The sequence below is a fragment of the Poecilia mexicana genome, unplaced genomic scaffold, assembly GCF_051168715.1.
Source record: "Poecilia mexicana isolate PSO_F unplaced genomic scaffold, ASM5116871v1 scaffold_2, whole genome shotgun sequence".
Taxonomy (NCBI): Eukaryota; Metazoa; Chordata; class Actinopteri; order Cyprinodontiformes; family Poeciliidae; genus Poecilia; species Poecilia mexicana.
In genome coordinates this window covers 14,696,828-14,711,572 of record NW_028263371.1, presented here as the reverse complement: position 1 = coordinate 14,711,572, position 14,745 = coordinate 14,696,828, and the positions used below count along the sequence as shown (strand labels likewise).

General features: G+C 46.4%; 1 protein-coding gene across 6 annotated transcripts in view; it reads left to right on the top strand.

Annotated features, from left to right (window-relative positions):
• The window catches only part of LOC148160469 (NLR family CARD domain-containing protein 3-like), a 33,090-nt gene that overhangs the window by 5,191 nt on the left and 13,154 nt on the right, over nucleotides 1-14,745 (top strand). For 4 of the 6 annotated variants that reach the window (XM_088011473.1, XM_088011459.1, XM_088011453.1 and 1 more), the window contains exons 2-5: nucleotides 4,685-4,831; nucleotides 5,608-5,727; nucleotides 8,317-8,395; nucleotides 8,501-8,702. In XM_088011473.1, coding sequence (XP_087867599.1) covers nucleotides 4,704-4,831; nucleotides 5,608-5,727; nucleotides 8,317-8,395; nucleotides 8,501-8,702 — 529 coding nt within the window. In that variant the 5' untranslated portion in view covers nucleotides 4,685-4,703. Of the gene's footprint in view, nucleotides 1-4,631; nucleotides 4,832-5,607; nucleotides 5,728-8,316; nucleotides 8,396-8,500; nucleotides 8,703-14,745 lie in introns of all 6 variants that reach the window. The other 2 variants (XM_088011456.1, XM_088011467.1) reach the window with 2 other exon arrangements.

The following is a 14,745-nucleotide window of genomic DNA, read 5'->3' as shown; positions in this document are numbered from 1 at the left end:
CATGCTGGAGGGACTGTTTTTCGGCTAGCCTGGAAACGCCTTGGTATTTGTTGTTGCGCCACATCCTCCTCCCCTCTTCTCTCTTTCTCTCTACTTCCCCTTCTGAGAGGAGGGAGATGTGCTACCCAGCTCTCTGTCTAATGGGTCTGAGAAGCCTCTAGCTCCTGAGTATTACTACAGATGAGAATACAGAGGACATTCTGTTTAACCCTCTTACGCCAGAGTTTCATGCGTCTGCCTAAATAAATCTTCCTTATTTTAATTGTAAGTAGTTCTTTAAATGTCCTGTGAGATGATATACTTACCCATTTATCGATAACAACTGGAACTTTCAATATCCAGCAAGATATTTTCGCAATATACCGTCTATTAAACGAGTGCCCCCCGGATTAATTACACGCTCTGCAGCTGCAGCTGTGAAGTTACCGTATTAACCTGATACTTGCTGGAAAGTGCAACGTCTCCCATTTCAGAAACCATTGAAATTTTTCAGATAGGATTACGTGTGGCGGAATTAAGGTACTGCAAATTTAGATATGTCACCACCGACACGTTCCGGGTCTAGAAGGGTTAAGCTGGGCGTGAGTAAGACTAGCCTGGTTTCTAACGACCTCTGCCTCCAGATGTCCCACCCTTTTTCACCCTGTGAATTAGCCAGATCGAGCAGCCCGCAATCAGCTAGCTTCACAGAGCACACCTGTTAACGGTCGCTCTTTCTCTGTATTACAACTTGCACTTGTTACTGAACCAGGTAGGTTTTCGTGACTTGGGCGAGTCCCAAGGGTGTTGTTTTGGCTAAAAGCAACCTATAAAACATTTTCCACTTTCTCCTCCCAGAATCAAACTTCATAGCTATTTTACAAACATCAAAGAACTTTAAGGTGACTCATTAATTGAATGTCCACATCTTTTAGATTTTCTTAATGCTAATTATTTTGTTAGTAAGGCAGTTTTGCAAGGGTCAGTACAGCTTAATTCAGTAGCAGAAATAACCAAATAAGTAAAATCAATAATCTAGCTTATCTTTCCCTAATGCTGACACTGTGAACTAAAAAAGGGAAACGTTGAGAGAGACAAACGGAGGTTGGCATCTTGAACCCCAGAACTGGCCTGAGGATGAAAAAGGTGTTGCTGCAGCAACAGGAGGCTCCCAGCACAGGAGGAGTACTGATTTAGAGCGGCAGGTCTTGGGCCTCAGGGTGACTTCCTCATGCATGTAGCGGTCCTCGGCTTCTTGTCTTGCAGCTCTGTAGCTCCTTTCTCCTTGTCTCATGATCTTTCTGGTCCATCGAGATGTAGATGAGCTGATCTCACAAAAGGAACACACCAGTTCTTCCTCTTTCCCTTTGTTCTTTGTCTTTGTCTTTATCTTCATCTTTGCCTTGGTCTTTGTCTTTGGGGTCCCGAACCCAGCTGATGAGAGAAGTGCAATGTGAAGCCACATGTTGCAGGGTTAACGGGTTGGTCCCCATGTGCAGAACAGTCTTCGGCTCTGTGGCTCCGGCTCTTCTTCAGCTGCAGAATTCTTTGTCCAGCTAGATCTTGGCTCAAAGCTGCCAGAAGGATCCAACCAAAGATTCCTCTTTCGCAGCCACCTTATAAAGGATTTGTCCACCCTTTTGGTGTGTTTGCATTGTCTAGCTTTGTTGTTGTGCCTGTTTCATTGGCTGACTGCTTGGACCGATGATCTCATATCCATCACCATCTTGGAGACATGATGTCTGCCTTGGTCACCTCCGCTCTCCTATCAGTTCCTCTTTCTCCTTGACCTTTCACCTACCACCTACCTCCAACACATCATCAGTGACCTTTTAATTACAGTTACACATTTTACTCCATTTCAAGTTCAATGTCAAAATCACATTTATAACATTTTAGTTTCTCTAATTTAGCATTCATTTATAATTTTATAATAATCATAACTTATTACTCTTATTATAATCATGATGTGAGTTATTACAGACATTAATGGAAATCTATTTATTTGATACATGTTTCACCTGTAAGCACTTCCATACGTACAAGGGTAAGTGTAAATATTCTTATAATCAAACCAACATCAACCCCTGGTTAAACCAATATTAATTATTGGCCTAATTATAAGCTATCATTATTCATTTAAGTATTTTATTCTGGGTTTTATCCAATTACTCAAAATGTCTAGATTTTATTCTTTAAATATTTAATGGTTAAAATGAGTAATCTGAACTATTTTTATTCACTCCAGGCTGGAAACTTCCTTTTTCTTCAGGAAACCTGCTCTTTCTGTTCTATGACTCTTTTTCTGCCTGACTATGATTTTTTTATGATTAAATAGAAGTAGAATTAAAGCAAAGTTTGCAGGACACTAACAACACACACAACCAGATTAATTTTATTACAGTCTGACTCTACTGTTGGGGCTAGATGTTACCTGTACTCAATTTTAAAGGTAACTTTATTCATTGTTATTATTAAACTAAAATCTCCAGCATGGGGAAGATGGATGAGCTCGACTTTTCTTGACAGATTCCTCTGGAGGAGCTGGAACAAGTGGCTGGGGAGAGTGAATTCTGTGCCTCTGCTGACCCCGCAACCCGACTGCAGACAAGGGGAAGATGATTAATTTATTTTTCTTCAATAGCTTATGGGTCATAAGACCCATAAGTTAATTGGATCTTATTAACTCAAAATCAATGTGAAATTATTCTACTAGACTGGATAGGTGGGCCACACTCATTTTTATTCCATTTAACACTTTTTATTCCTTCTCAGTGGGTCACATGAAATTTAAGCTATTAAATACCACTTATATTTTTTAATTAGTAAATTTAAATGATGTAAAGAATGGTAAAAGGTCTAAAATGGGGAAAAATGAGGGTGCCTCATCTCTAATGATTTGTAAAACAATTTCAAAGTGATTTGGAATCAATAGGACACATGTCGTGGAAGCTATTGCAAAAACACAAAATTTTGACAAAGAAAATTGCTAAAAAAAAAACATTAAAATGGAAAACAAATGTCTGTGCCTCATCTGTACAGGATACTAGAACAATTTCACACTGGTTCTGGGTCAATGGGTCACAAGACCTGGAAGCTATTGAAGAAAAATACTAAATATTGACAAAACAAATTCCTAAAAAATGGAAAACAGGTAGAAATGGAAAACAAATGTCTGTGCCTCATCTATACAAGCTGGTAGAACAATTTCACACTGATTTTGAATCATTAGGTCACATGACCTGGACGCTATTGAAGAAAAACACTCAATCTTGACACAAAAATTCCTAAAAAAAAAAAAGACTGAAAATGGAAAACAAATGTCTGTGCCTCATTTATAGAGACTAGTAGAATTATTTCACACTGATTCTGAGTCAATAGGTCACATGATCTGTAAGCTATTGAATAAAACATATTATTTAATATTAAAATTATTTAAAATATTGTATATGACTTTAAAATTTAATAGAAAAGCATGAATTAGCACTGACAGTTAGCTGGTTACAATTCAAGGCATTTGTAAACATTTCTTTGACAGGAATGTTTGGTTCGGTAATTTGTTGATAGTCCCTAAGTGAGCTATAGGGTTAAAACCCTTGTCTTCACCCTTGTATGTCGAAATGGGGTCCAATCGACCCCACACACGTAAAACCTGGATCATTTTCCATAGACCTCTACGTTTGCCTCAGTCCTGCAGCACAAGGGTTAATGCTGCTCTGCTACTTGCATTTCTGATGTTTGATTTTTGTTTTTCTTATATTTTATCATTTGTTTTCATTTTCCTGCAACCCTTTGGTCAGCTGCTGTTTTATTTTAAGTGCTTTAGAGATAAAGTGGTCCACCATGACAGCTGCATCTGAATCTGATCTGTTTGAGTGGAGTGTGCAGCAACGACCTTCTCAAATCTAACCTAAATGAACTAAACTAAAAAAGTTAACCTCATGTAACTTTTTACATCAGTGTTCTTGTTGTAGGGACTCTCTGTGAATCTTTTTAACCTAAAAATCAGAACAAAAACAGTTTTAAACTAGTTTCTTTGCTTGTTGAAGTCAGCAGAAAGTGAAACACATCACTCCGTCCCTCATCAGTCTGGGTTCATCACAAACTGATGTTTCTCTTGTCTGGATCAGAACCGGCTTTAACCAGTCCACAGATTTCCTCTCTTCCTCTTCACTGACTTTGGTCTTTTTTAATTTTTACCTCTTGTTGCTCCTTGCAGCAGAAAGAATCGGGCCTCGCTGAGTGTTTGGGGGCTTCATCCCCTCATTGAAGCAGCTGATTACCCATGATTCCTTGCAGTGGGTCCAGCTGGTACCTCAGCTGGATGCTGTGGTCCCTGAAAGCAGCTTTAGCTGAGAGGAAATCCTGCTGAGCTGCTCACATGACCACAGAGGCTGACATGTTGCTGAGATCCCAGCTGGACCCGGTTCTGTCTGGAGGAGAGCTGTGGACCCGACCTGAGCTGCTGCTCCCTCAGAACCTTCTGCACACTGACTCCCTCCATACGGAGCTACAATAGAGTCATGATGCGTTCAGGTCCACTGTGGGAGCTAAACAAGTTCACTAGTTCATAGGAAATGTTCACTTGTTCATTCATCTGATTCACTCTGATCCTCTGAACTCCTGATGGGAACCAGCTTTCTGCTTCACAGGACACTTACTGGACCTGGACCACTGGTCTGACTGGTTCTGGTTTCTTTCTCAGGCTGACTGAAGTCCAGAAGATGGAAGATCTGGATCTAAAGAAGGACAGAGCAAAACCTCCAGGACCCATCAGTCCGTCTGTGAGGAGTGACCGGTCCAAACATAAACCTCCAGACTTCAGTACTGAACCTGGACCCTCAGACAGAAAGTAAGAAACCAGTTTCTATCTGGTTCATGTGAATCTATAGAGATAAAATATAGATGATATTAACTGGTTGATCTTCAGTGTTTGATCAAAAGTAACTTAAATTTCTTCCATATTAATTTAAAGTTAAACATGAAGGATGTTGGTCAGTAAATCAGTTTGAATGAAAAATGATGAAAATGAAAACAAAAACCAGCAACAATGTGAGGAGCAACGACTCAGATTGTCTCTGAACTGGATGTTGCAGCAACTAGTTGACTCTTTACTCTGTAGTAACTTTTCCATCACTAGTCTCTCGTCTCAATCACGTCACTAAACTGATTTTTACAAGAAGATGAACCAGGTGAGTTTGTCAAAGTTTAAATTGTATAAACTTCCAGAAAACTGTACAAGAGTCGAAACACTGAATTTCTTTAACTCCAGACTAAAAACCATCTGATTTTAGTGGCTTTGATTATAAATGAAACAGTGACCAACATATTTGATGGTTGTGATTTTGGTGATGCTCTCATCAAATATAATGTCTGTTCAGTTGTTGAATGCCTGATGTTTTCTTTATAGCTTTCTGTCTTCATTATGCAAAGCGCCTTGAACTGCCTTGCTGCTGAAATGAACTGAACTAATAAAGTTGAATGAAGGTTCAGTTTGACCAACAGATCAGTCTGAATGTTTCACTCTGGAGCTTCAGACCTGCAGCAGTTTGTGTTCAGAGCTTCTTCTCTGGTTTTTATCTCAGTTTCTCACTGATTGATCTGAATAACAACATGTTTGTGTTTCAGAGGTCAGAACCACAGAGGGAGAGCAGAACCTCCAGGATCCAGCTGTCCCTCCATGAGGAGTGACCGGTCCAAAGGAGACAATCCAGACTTCAGAACTGAACCTGGACCATCAGAACCAGAGTAAGAAACCAGTTTCTATCTGGTTCATGTGACTCTGCAGAGCAGGACTGGTTCTAGGCTTGGATACACGAGGAGACAGGCAGAAAGTAAAGGAGGCTTTATTATGCGTCCATTTTCTGCTCCTGTCATAAGGTGGTTGTGGGTGGTGGTGAGGAGAGACGCTGAGACCCAGGTTATGGTGATGATGAAGTTTTAATGGTGATGCTCACAGTCCAAAAAACAGGCAGCACGGCAAAGAGACAGGCACACAGCCAAATACCGGTAGCAACTGAACACACAGGACTGAAAACGAGAGCTAACGCTATCCAGGACTTCACAGTTCTACTGGAGCGAAACACAAACGACACTGACTACGACACATACGACGAGGATCCGACAAGGAACACAGACAACAGGTGGGTTTAAATACACACGGGGTAATTAAGGGAATGAGACACACCTGGGGAGCAATCAACGGGGAGGACAGGACAGAGACTCACAGGGAAACAGGACTGAACACAGAAAACTCAAAAATAAACACACAAAAACACGGATCTTAACAGTACCCCTCCCTCAAGGGCGGATACCAGACGCCCACAACAAACAGAAAAGTCCAAAAAACACAAAACAACCCAACAGGGTGGGCGGAGGGGCGACGGACGGAGGGCCAGAGTCCAAAACAAAAAACTACCCATCAGAGTGGGCGGAGAACCAGGAGGCTAATCCGGCGGACGTTGCCGGCGAAGGAGGCGGACCCCCTTGGGCAGGTCCGGCAGTCTCTTCCGCCGGCGCAGGAAGCGAGGAGACGGGTCCGGCGGTCTCTTCCGCCGGCGCAGGAAGCGAGGAGACGGGTCCGGCGGTCTCTTCCGCCGGCTCAGGAAGCAAGGAGACGGGTCCGGCGGTCTCTTCCGCCGGCGCAGGAAGCGAGGAGACGGGTCCGGCGGTCTCTTCCGCCTGCGCAGGAAGCGAGGAGACGGGTCCGGCGGTCTCTTCCGCCAGCGCAGGAAGCGAGGAGACGGGTCCGGCGGTCTCTTCCGCCGGCGCAGGAAGCGAGGAGACGGGTCCGGCGGGCCGGCAGGAAGGCCGGCTGGGATCTCGGGGGGAGCAGACTCTGGAAACTCGGGGGGAGCAGACTCTGGAAACTCGGGGGGAGCAGACTCTGGAAACTCGGGGGGAGCAGACTCTGGAAACTCGGGGGGAGCAGACTCTGGAAACTCGGGGGGAGCAGACTCAGGGAGCTCGGGGGGAGCAGACTCAGGGAGCTCGGGGGGAGCAGACTCAGGGAGCTCGGGGGGAGCAGACTCAGGGAGCTCGGGCTCGTCCGCAAACTCGGGGGGCGGAGCCACAGGGAACTCGGGAAGCTCGGGGAACGCTGGAGCTGGGGACTGCCCGCACGGAGCGGACTCGGGAAACTCTGGGGGCGGAAGCAAACGCCGCCTCGGTACGGGGACCGGAGGCAGCGGGAACAGACGCTGCCTCGGTGCGGGGACCGGAGGCAGCTGCAGGCGGGGCCCAGGGGCCGGGACCTCCGGCGGCTCAGGGCTGCGGTGACGGCTTTGCCCAGGGGCCGGGACCTCCGGCGGCTCAGGGCTGCGGTGACGGCTTTGCCCAGGGGCCGGGACCTCCGGCGGCTCAGGGCTGCGGTGACGGCTTTGCCCAGGGGCCGGGACCTCCGGCGGCTCAGGGCTGCGGTGACGGCTTTGCTCCACTCCAGGCAGGGGGATCGCCAGCCGCGATCCCCACAGAAGAGCTCCGCCACAAAACTCCTCCAAGGGGACCGCTCCAAAACACCGCCAAGCGCTACTCCGTCTTGTCCGCATGACGCGTCTCTCACCTTCTGTTTGGTCGGATCCCTGTTTTCTACTGTCTCTTTGCTTCAGTGCTCAGTGAGACATCAGGCAGGATAAATGATCTTAAAGATTCACTGAATGTTGGCTTTGGTTGGTTACCCAGCATTGGCTCAGGTGATGCACAGCAGCTTTATTACAGGAGACACACCTGATGGAGAACCAACACAGAAAATGAGAAGGGAGAGGGCAGGTCAGACATTTTCTGTTTCATTTGGAAAAGGGAGGGGCAGCAATTTGACTCAAAATAGGGATTTTGTTTGAAGTTGAAAAAGAGGAAAAGGATAAAGAAGGAAGATATGTAATGATTGTAGGACGAATCGGAGAAATGACAATTTCAGTAATAAATGTATATGAGGAGAAGGACAGTTTCCTGAAACAAATAGTCAGAATAATAACTGATGATGGAAAAGGAATGAAACTGATGGGGGGAGACTTTAATACGGTTTAAAATAATATATTAGTTAGATACTCTTCTGATTATGGGCCACAGACAACGACATCCAGAATGCTAAATAATATTACTAAAGAGCTGGTCTGATTGATGCTTGGAGAAATATCAACCCCAAGAAGAGAGACGACACATTTTACTCAGATCCACACAAAAGCTACTCTGGAATAGATTATCTATACAAATCTGAGCCACATATACATCAGGTATTAAAATGTAACAGAAAATCTAACTAGAAATGGCCATGCACCTATAATGTTGTCTCTGTGTGGACAGACAGATTGTGGTTCATTTGTCCTGGTTCCTCCACAGAGAGGATCTGCAGAGCTCAGAGGTTCCCACTGATCCGTCTGTCCAGCAGCACCAAACACAGCTGGACTCCATATTTCTGGTCTGTACATCGGTTCTGTTCAGTCTGTAGACCAGAGGACTGTCAGTCTGTCCAACATGGACCTGATGTTCAGATCTAGTCTGATATCTTCTCATTCTGTTCCAGCTGCTGGAGGAAAACATTGTCACATTCGTGAAGAACGAGCTGAAGAAGATCCAAAAGGTTCTGAGTCCAGATGACCCAGAATGCTCAGAGGGTCAGAGTGAGGATGAGGAGCAGAGGAGGAGCAGAGAGGCGGTGATGAAGATCACCCTGAACTTCCTGAGGAAGATGAAGCAGGAGGAGCTGGCTGACCGTCTGCAGAGCAGTAAGTGTTAGGATTCGGGTCAGTGTGAGTGGTCTTTTCTATAGAGGATCTCGGAGGAGAGCTCTTGACAGGCTGATGCACCGGCAGCTTGATTCCAGATGATTGACTGGCAGATCTTTAAGAAGCGGAGGAACAGTCACTCATCGCTCGATGGTCCCATCTGTTGGTCAGAGTCAACCCTGAATCCATGCTTTAGATGTTTTTTGAGAAGACTCAAGTAATTTTGTGTCTGCTTTCAGGAAACGGCGAGCTGCCAGGAACAAGCCAAGAACCACGCCTGGACATTAAGATCCCTCCTGCCAAAACCAAACATCTCCCGGATCCTAGCCCTCCCCTCCAAGCCACGGCTACACGAAAGACAAACCCAAGCAGAATCCCCTACCATCCTGTGGAACTTAATTTGTACGAACAATCTACAATTAAAAAAACCTTTTCACTGAACCGGTGTTGTGAGTACTTGCATGTGGGTCAGGAAACTTAAATCCAACATGACAGAACCATCGAGCTAGGTTGACCCAGCAAGTACTCTCACAAGACCCGCTTTAAGCTCAGCCGAACTCTTAGCTCGTCACGATGCCATGCTCTGTACTTTATTGGATCAACAGAATTTCCAGGGACAGATAATTAATCAACTGAGAACGTCAATCTCAGGACTGTCAAATAGACTGGATCAAAATCCCTAGCCTCCTAATACAGCCGACACAGCAGCAGCAGCCGCCGCCGCCGCTGCCCCTCCACCCGGGACGGAGTCTTCCACGCAGTCAACCCCGGCGGGAACGCACCGGGCCGAGAGATTTCGCTTCCGACGCCTGATCACTATTCTGGGGAGATTGGGAAGTGCGGGGGCTTTATTTTGCAATGTTCCATCGTGTTTTGCAGAGATCCAGAATCATTTCCGGATGACTCAGCCAAGATGGCGTATATGATCGGGTTATTAAAGGGGAAAGCCCTGCTTTGGGCAGAAGCTAAATTTAGCCTGGCATCTCTCTCTCAAACACCGTTCGTTACCTTTCTAAGTGAGCTAAAGCAAACATTCGGCTATGCAGAGTCTAGTTCAGAAATCACGCACCAGCTTTGGAACTTGAAGCAGGGATCCCGTTCTGCAGCTGAATTCGCTATAGATTTCCGCACCCTTGCAGCTACGTCCGGGTGGAATGACGAAGCTCTTAAAGGGGCTTTCATTCAGGCTCTAAATGAGACCCTTAAGGATGAACTGGCCTACAGGGACGAACCACCCAATTTGGAGGCTTTAATATCCCTGGCTATCAAGATTGACAATAGACTGCGAGGCAGGTCTCGAGAGAGGAAAAGATCAAAACCTGTATTCTTTCCAGACAGTTTCACTCCCGGGGTTGCCATGGAAACTCCACCGGACACGCTCCCTCCCGAGGAACCCATGCAGATTGGCCGTACCAGGATTTCCCCCACAGAAAGGCAACAAAGACTAGAAGCCCGAGCCTGCTTTTACTGCGGTCTCTCCGGCCATTTTGTCGCCGCATGTCCTGCTCGGTTAAAAGGAAAAGCCCACCAGTGAACACGGGAGTCCTGGTGGGTGGATGTACCAGTTCGATCTCCCGATTTTCTCTTCCTGCCTCTCTTTGCTTCAATCAAAGGTCAGTTAACCTCTCAGCACTAATTGATTCAGGGTGTGAAAAAAACCTGATCGATAAGGAACTGGTTAAAAATCTTAATGTACCTACTATTTCTCTTCCCGCTCCAATCCAAGTCTCTGCCCTGGATGGCGGAGTTCTGCCAGCAATTTCACAACAGACTAAACCTATCGAACTTCTGGTTTCAGGCAATCACCGAGAGTTTCTGACTTTTTATGTGTTTCCCTCCCCACAGAGTCCTTTGGTGCTGGGCATGCCCTGGTTGAGACAACATAATCCTCACCTTAACTGGTATGAGGGAAGAGTGGAGTCATGGAGCAGAAGCTGTCATGCAACCTGTCTGATGTCAGCCTTGACGAATCTTAAACTGGACACCACCCAGGAGGACGAAGATGATGCCCAGGATCTGTCTAAAGTGCCCCCAGAATATCATGACTTAAAACTGGTGTTTAAAAAAAATAAAGCGCTTTCACTTCCTCCCCACCGCCCCTATGACTGCGCTATTGATCTCCTTCCTGGCGCTCCGCTGCCCTCTAGTCGGCTGTATAACATTTCTAAGCCAGAGAGGGAGAGTATGGTGAAATATATTAATGAGTCACGAGCTGCAGGCATTATCCGCCCCTCTACGTCTCCGTTAGGGGCCGGATTCTTTTTTGTATCTAAGAAAGACGGTTCTCTCAGGCCATGTCTTGACTACAAATGTCTTAATCAGATCACAGTTAAGAACAAGTATCCTCTTCCCCTTCTCACCTCAGCTTTTGAACCGGTTCAGGGCGCCACAGTGTTCACAAAATTGGATTTGCGAAATGCTTACCATCTTGTCCGCATCCGTGAAGGGGATGAATGGAAAACCGCGTTCAAAACTCCGTTGGGCCATTTTGAATATCTGGTTATGCCATTCGGTCTGACGAACGCTCCAGCGGTTTTCCAATCTCTCATTAATGACGTGCTGCGTGATTTTCTGGATGAGTTTGTGTTCGTTTACCTGGACGACATCCTGATCTTCTCTAAGAACATAACGGAACACAAACAGCACGTCAGACTGGTCCTGCAACGCCTCCTTGAGAACAGTTTGTACGTTAAAGTGGAGAAGTGCGAGTTTCATGTACCTTCCATCTCGTTCCTGGGTTTCATCTTGGAGAGCGGGCAGGTGAAGCCGGATCCAGAGAGGATTCGCGCAGTTCTGGATTGGCCAACTCCCTCCTCCCAGAAACAGTTACAACGTTTTTTGGGTTTTGCAAATTTTTATCGGAGGTTTATACGTAACTACAGTCAAACTGCAGCCCCCATGACAAGTCTCACATCCACCAAGACCCAGTTTACCTGGACTCCTGAAGCAGAAGCAGCTTTTTCGGCTCTGAAGGATAAGTTTGCTGATGCTCCTGTTCTGATCCAACCGGACCCTTCTCAGCAGTTCACGCTGGAGGTGGATGCCTCTGACTCGGGGGTTGGAGCGGTCTTGTCTCAGGTCTCGCTCTCAGATCATAAACTGCATCCGTGTGCCTTTTTTTCTCGCCGGCTGTCACCTTCTGAAAGGAACTATGACGTGGGGGATCGTGAGTTGTTGGCTATTAAAATGGCTTTCGAGGAGTGGCGTCATTGGCTGGAGGGGGCTGAGTTTCCGATCGTGGTGTGGACAGATCATAAAAATTTGTCCTACCTACAGACGGCCAAGAGGTTGAATCCTTGTCAGTCACGTTGGTCTCTTTTTTTTTCGAGATTCAACTTTCTTATTTCCTACAGACCCGGCTCCAAGAACGTGAAACCTGACGCCCTCTCTCGGCAGTTCTCCTCTGATGAGGGCGACCTTGTTGTGGACACCATAGTGCCACAATCATGCATTGTGGGGGCGGTTTCCTGGGATATCTCCGATCTGGTCCTCAAAGCCCAGCAGTCCGATCCTGATCCGGGTACCGGTCCCCCGGGCCGCACCTATGTGCCCCTTTCTGTTCGTTCCCGGTTAATTCATTGGGCCCATGCATCTCGTTTTTCTGGCCACCCGGGCACCGGTCGGACCACAGCATTAATTAGGCGCTCCTTCTGGTGGCCATCCCTGAACAAGGATGTTAAGGATTATGTCTTAGCCTGCCCTACCTGTGCTAAAAACAAGTCTCACCATCAACCTCCCAGCGGCCTCTTGCAGCCCTTACCTGTTCCGGGACGTCCTTGGTCACACGTGGCTCTCGATTTTGTTACCGGTCTGCCTCCTTCTAAGGGGTTCACGGTCATACGGTCATTGTTGATCGTTTCTCCAAGGCCTGTCATCTGGTGCCCCTTAGAAAATTGCCCACGGCTAAGGAAACTGCTCTTTTGCTTGTCAAACATGTTTTCAGGCTCCATGGGATTCCTACGGAAATCCTGTCTGACCGAGGGCCCCAGTTCATCTCCAAGGTATGGAAAGATTTTTGTGGCGCGCTTGGGGCTAAAGTGTCCTTGTCTTCTGGTTTCCACCCTCAGACCAATGGGCAGGCAGAGCGCATGAATCAGGAGATGGAATCTACGTTTTGTTGTATGTATTCCTCCAACCCCTCATCGTGGTCCTCCCATCTGCCCTGGGTTGAGTATGCCCATAATTGCCACATTTCTTCTGCTTTGGGTCTGTCCCCGTTTGAATGTTCTCTGGGTTATCAACGTCCCCTTCTCCCTTCAGACGAGCCTCGGAATGCTGTCACTTCTGTTCAACACCATATCCGTAAGTGTCAGCGCATTTGGAGGGAGGCTACTGCAGCTTTGAATCGGACGGCGGCCCAGAACCGCCGTTTTGCTGATAGAAAAAGAAAACCAACACCTGTTTATTGCTCCGGTCAGAAGGTTTGGCTTTCGGCAAAAGACATTCCCCTCAAAGCTGCATCTAAAAAACTGTCTCCCAAGTTTCTGGGCCCTTTTGAGATCCAGGCTGTTCTGAACCCCTCGGCAGTTAGGCTCAAGCTTCCATCTTCCCTCAGGGTCCATCCGGTTTTTCATGTTTCCCTGCTCAAGCCTGTGAAGTCCTCCCCACTTTGTCCTCCTATTAACCCCCCACCCCCGGCCCGTTGCATCGATGGGGGTCCAGCCTACACCATTAATAAAATACTGGATGTCCGTCGTAGGGGAAGGGGTTTCCAGTACCTGGTGGATTGGGAGGGTTACGGCCCAGAGGAGCGCTCTTGGGTCCCTAGGTCATTTATTTTAGATGAGTCCGTTCTTAGGAAGTTCCACGCCTCCAGGGTTTCTGGGTCGTCCAGACCGCCAGGTGGCGGTCATTGAGGGAGGGGTACTGTTAGGATTCGGGTCAGTGTGAGTGGTCTTTTCTATAGAGGATCTCGGAGGAGAGCTCTTGACAGGCTGATGCACCGGCAGCTGATTCCAGATGATTGACTGGCAGATCTTTAAGAAGCGGAGGAACAGTCACTCATCGCTCGATGGTCCCATTTGTTGGTCAGAGTCAACCCTGAAGCCATGCTTTAGATGTTTTTTGAGAAGACTCAAGTAATTTTGTGTCTGCTTTCAGGAAACGGCGAGCTGCCAGGAACAAGCCAAGAACCACGCCTGGACATTAAGATCCCTCCTGCCAAAACCAAACATCTCCCGGATCCTAGCCCTCCCCTCCAAGCCACGGCCACACGAAAGACAAACCCAAGCAGAATCCCCTACCATCCTGTGGAACTTAATTTGTACGAACAATCTACAATTAAAAAAACCTTTTCACTGAACCGGTGTTGTGAGTACTTGCATGTGGGTCAGGAAACTTAAATCCAACATGACAGAAAGAGGATTTCTACAACAATTCTGCTGTTATGTTGAATAATTAAAACATGATTACATGAGAAAATGAATTCAACTGAAATCAAACAAGAGAAACGAACAAACACAGAAAATCTTAATCAAACAGTCACATGAGCTCAATGACGTTCTGGATTCAGCAGCTTTTTTATTTAAACATCACCTGTGGTGACTGATGTGCTGCTCATGAAATTTAAACTTTGGGGATTTTATATTTAACGTAAAATACTGTAAAAAACAAACATGGCAGCAATGCACAAGATAAAAACCCATTTTAGTTTTAATTCCTGCACCCAGTACATAAAAATGTTCCATTCAGCTGCAGATGAAGAACCTTCAGAAACACACAGACAGCTACCAAATTCACCCTGTGATGCAGCAGCGCCAACATTGAGGGCCAGTAAATGATAAACTGCTGCTGATCTGCATGACATGAACTCTCCGACTGTCTACCGTCCATCTACATGCATCCAGACAGAAGAGGTGGCTAGAAGGTCTCCTTGTTGAACTGAGCTGCAGGCATTTGATGCAGATCAAGTTCAAAAAGTTCTTGCCAAGGTTTTTATACAGTTTTTCCTGTTTATCCCTAAACAACCAACTATCAAAGTGTCTCTGAATCCTTCTGCTTAGGGCAGAACCTGGATTTCTACTGGAAGTCGGTTTGTAAAGAG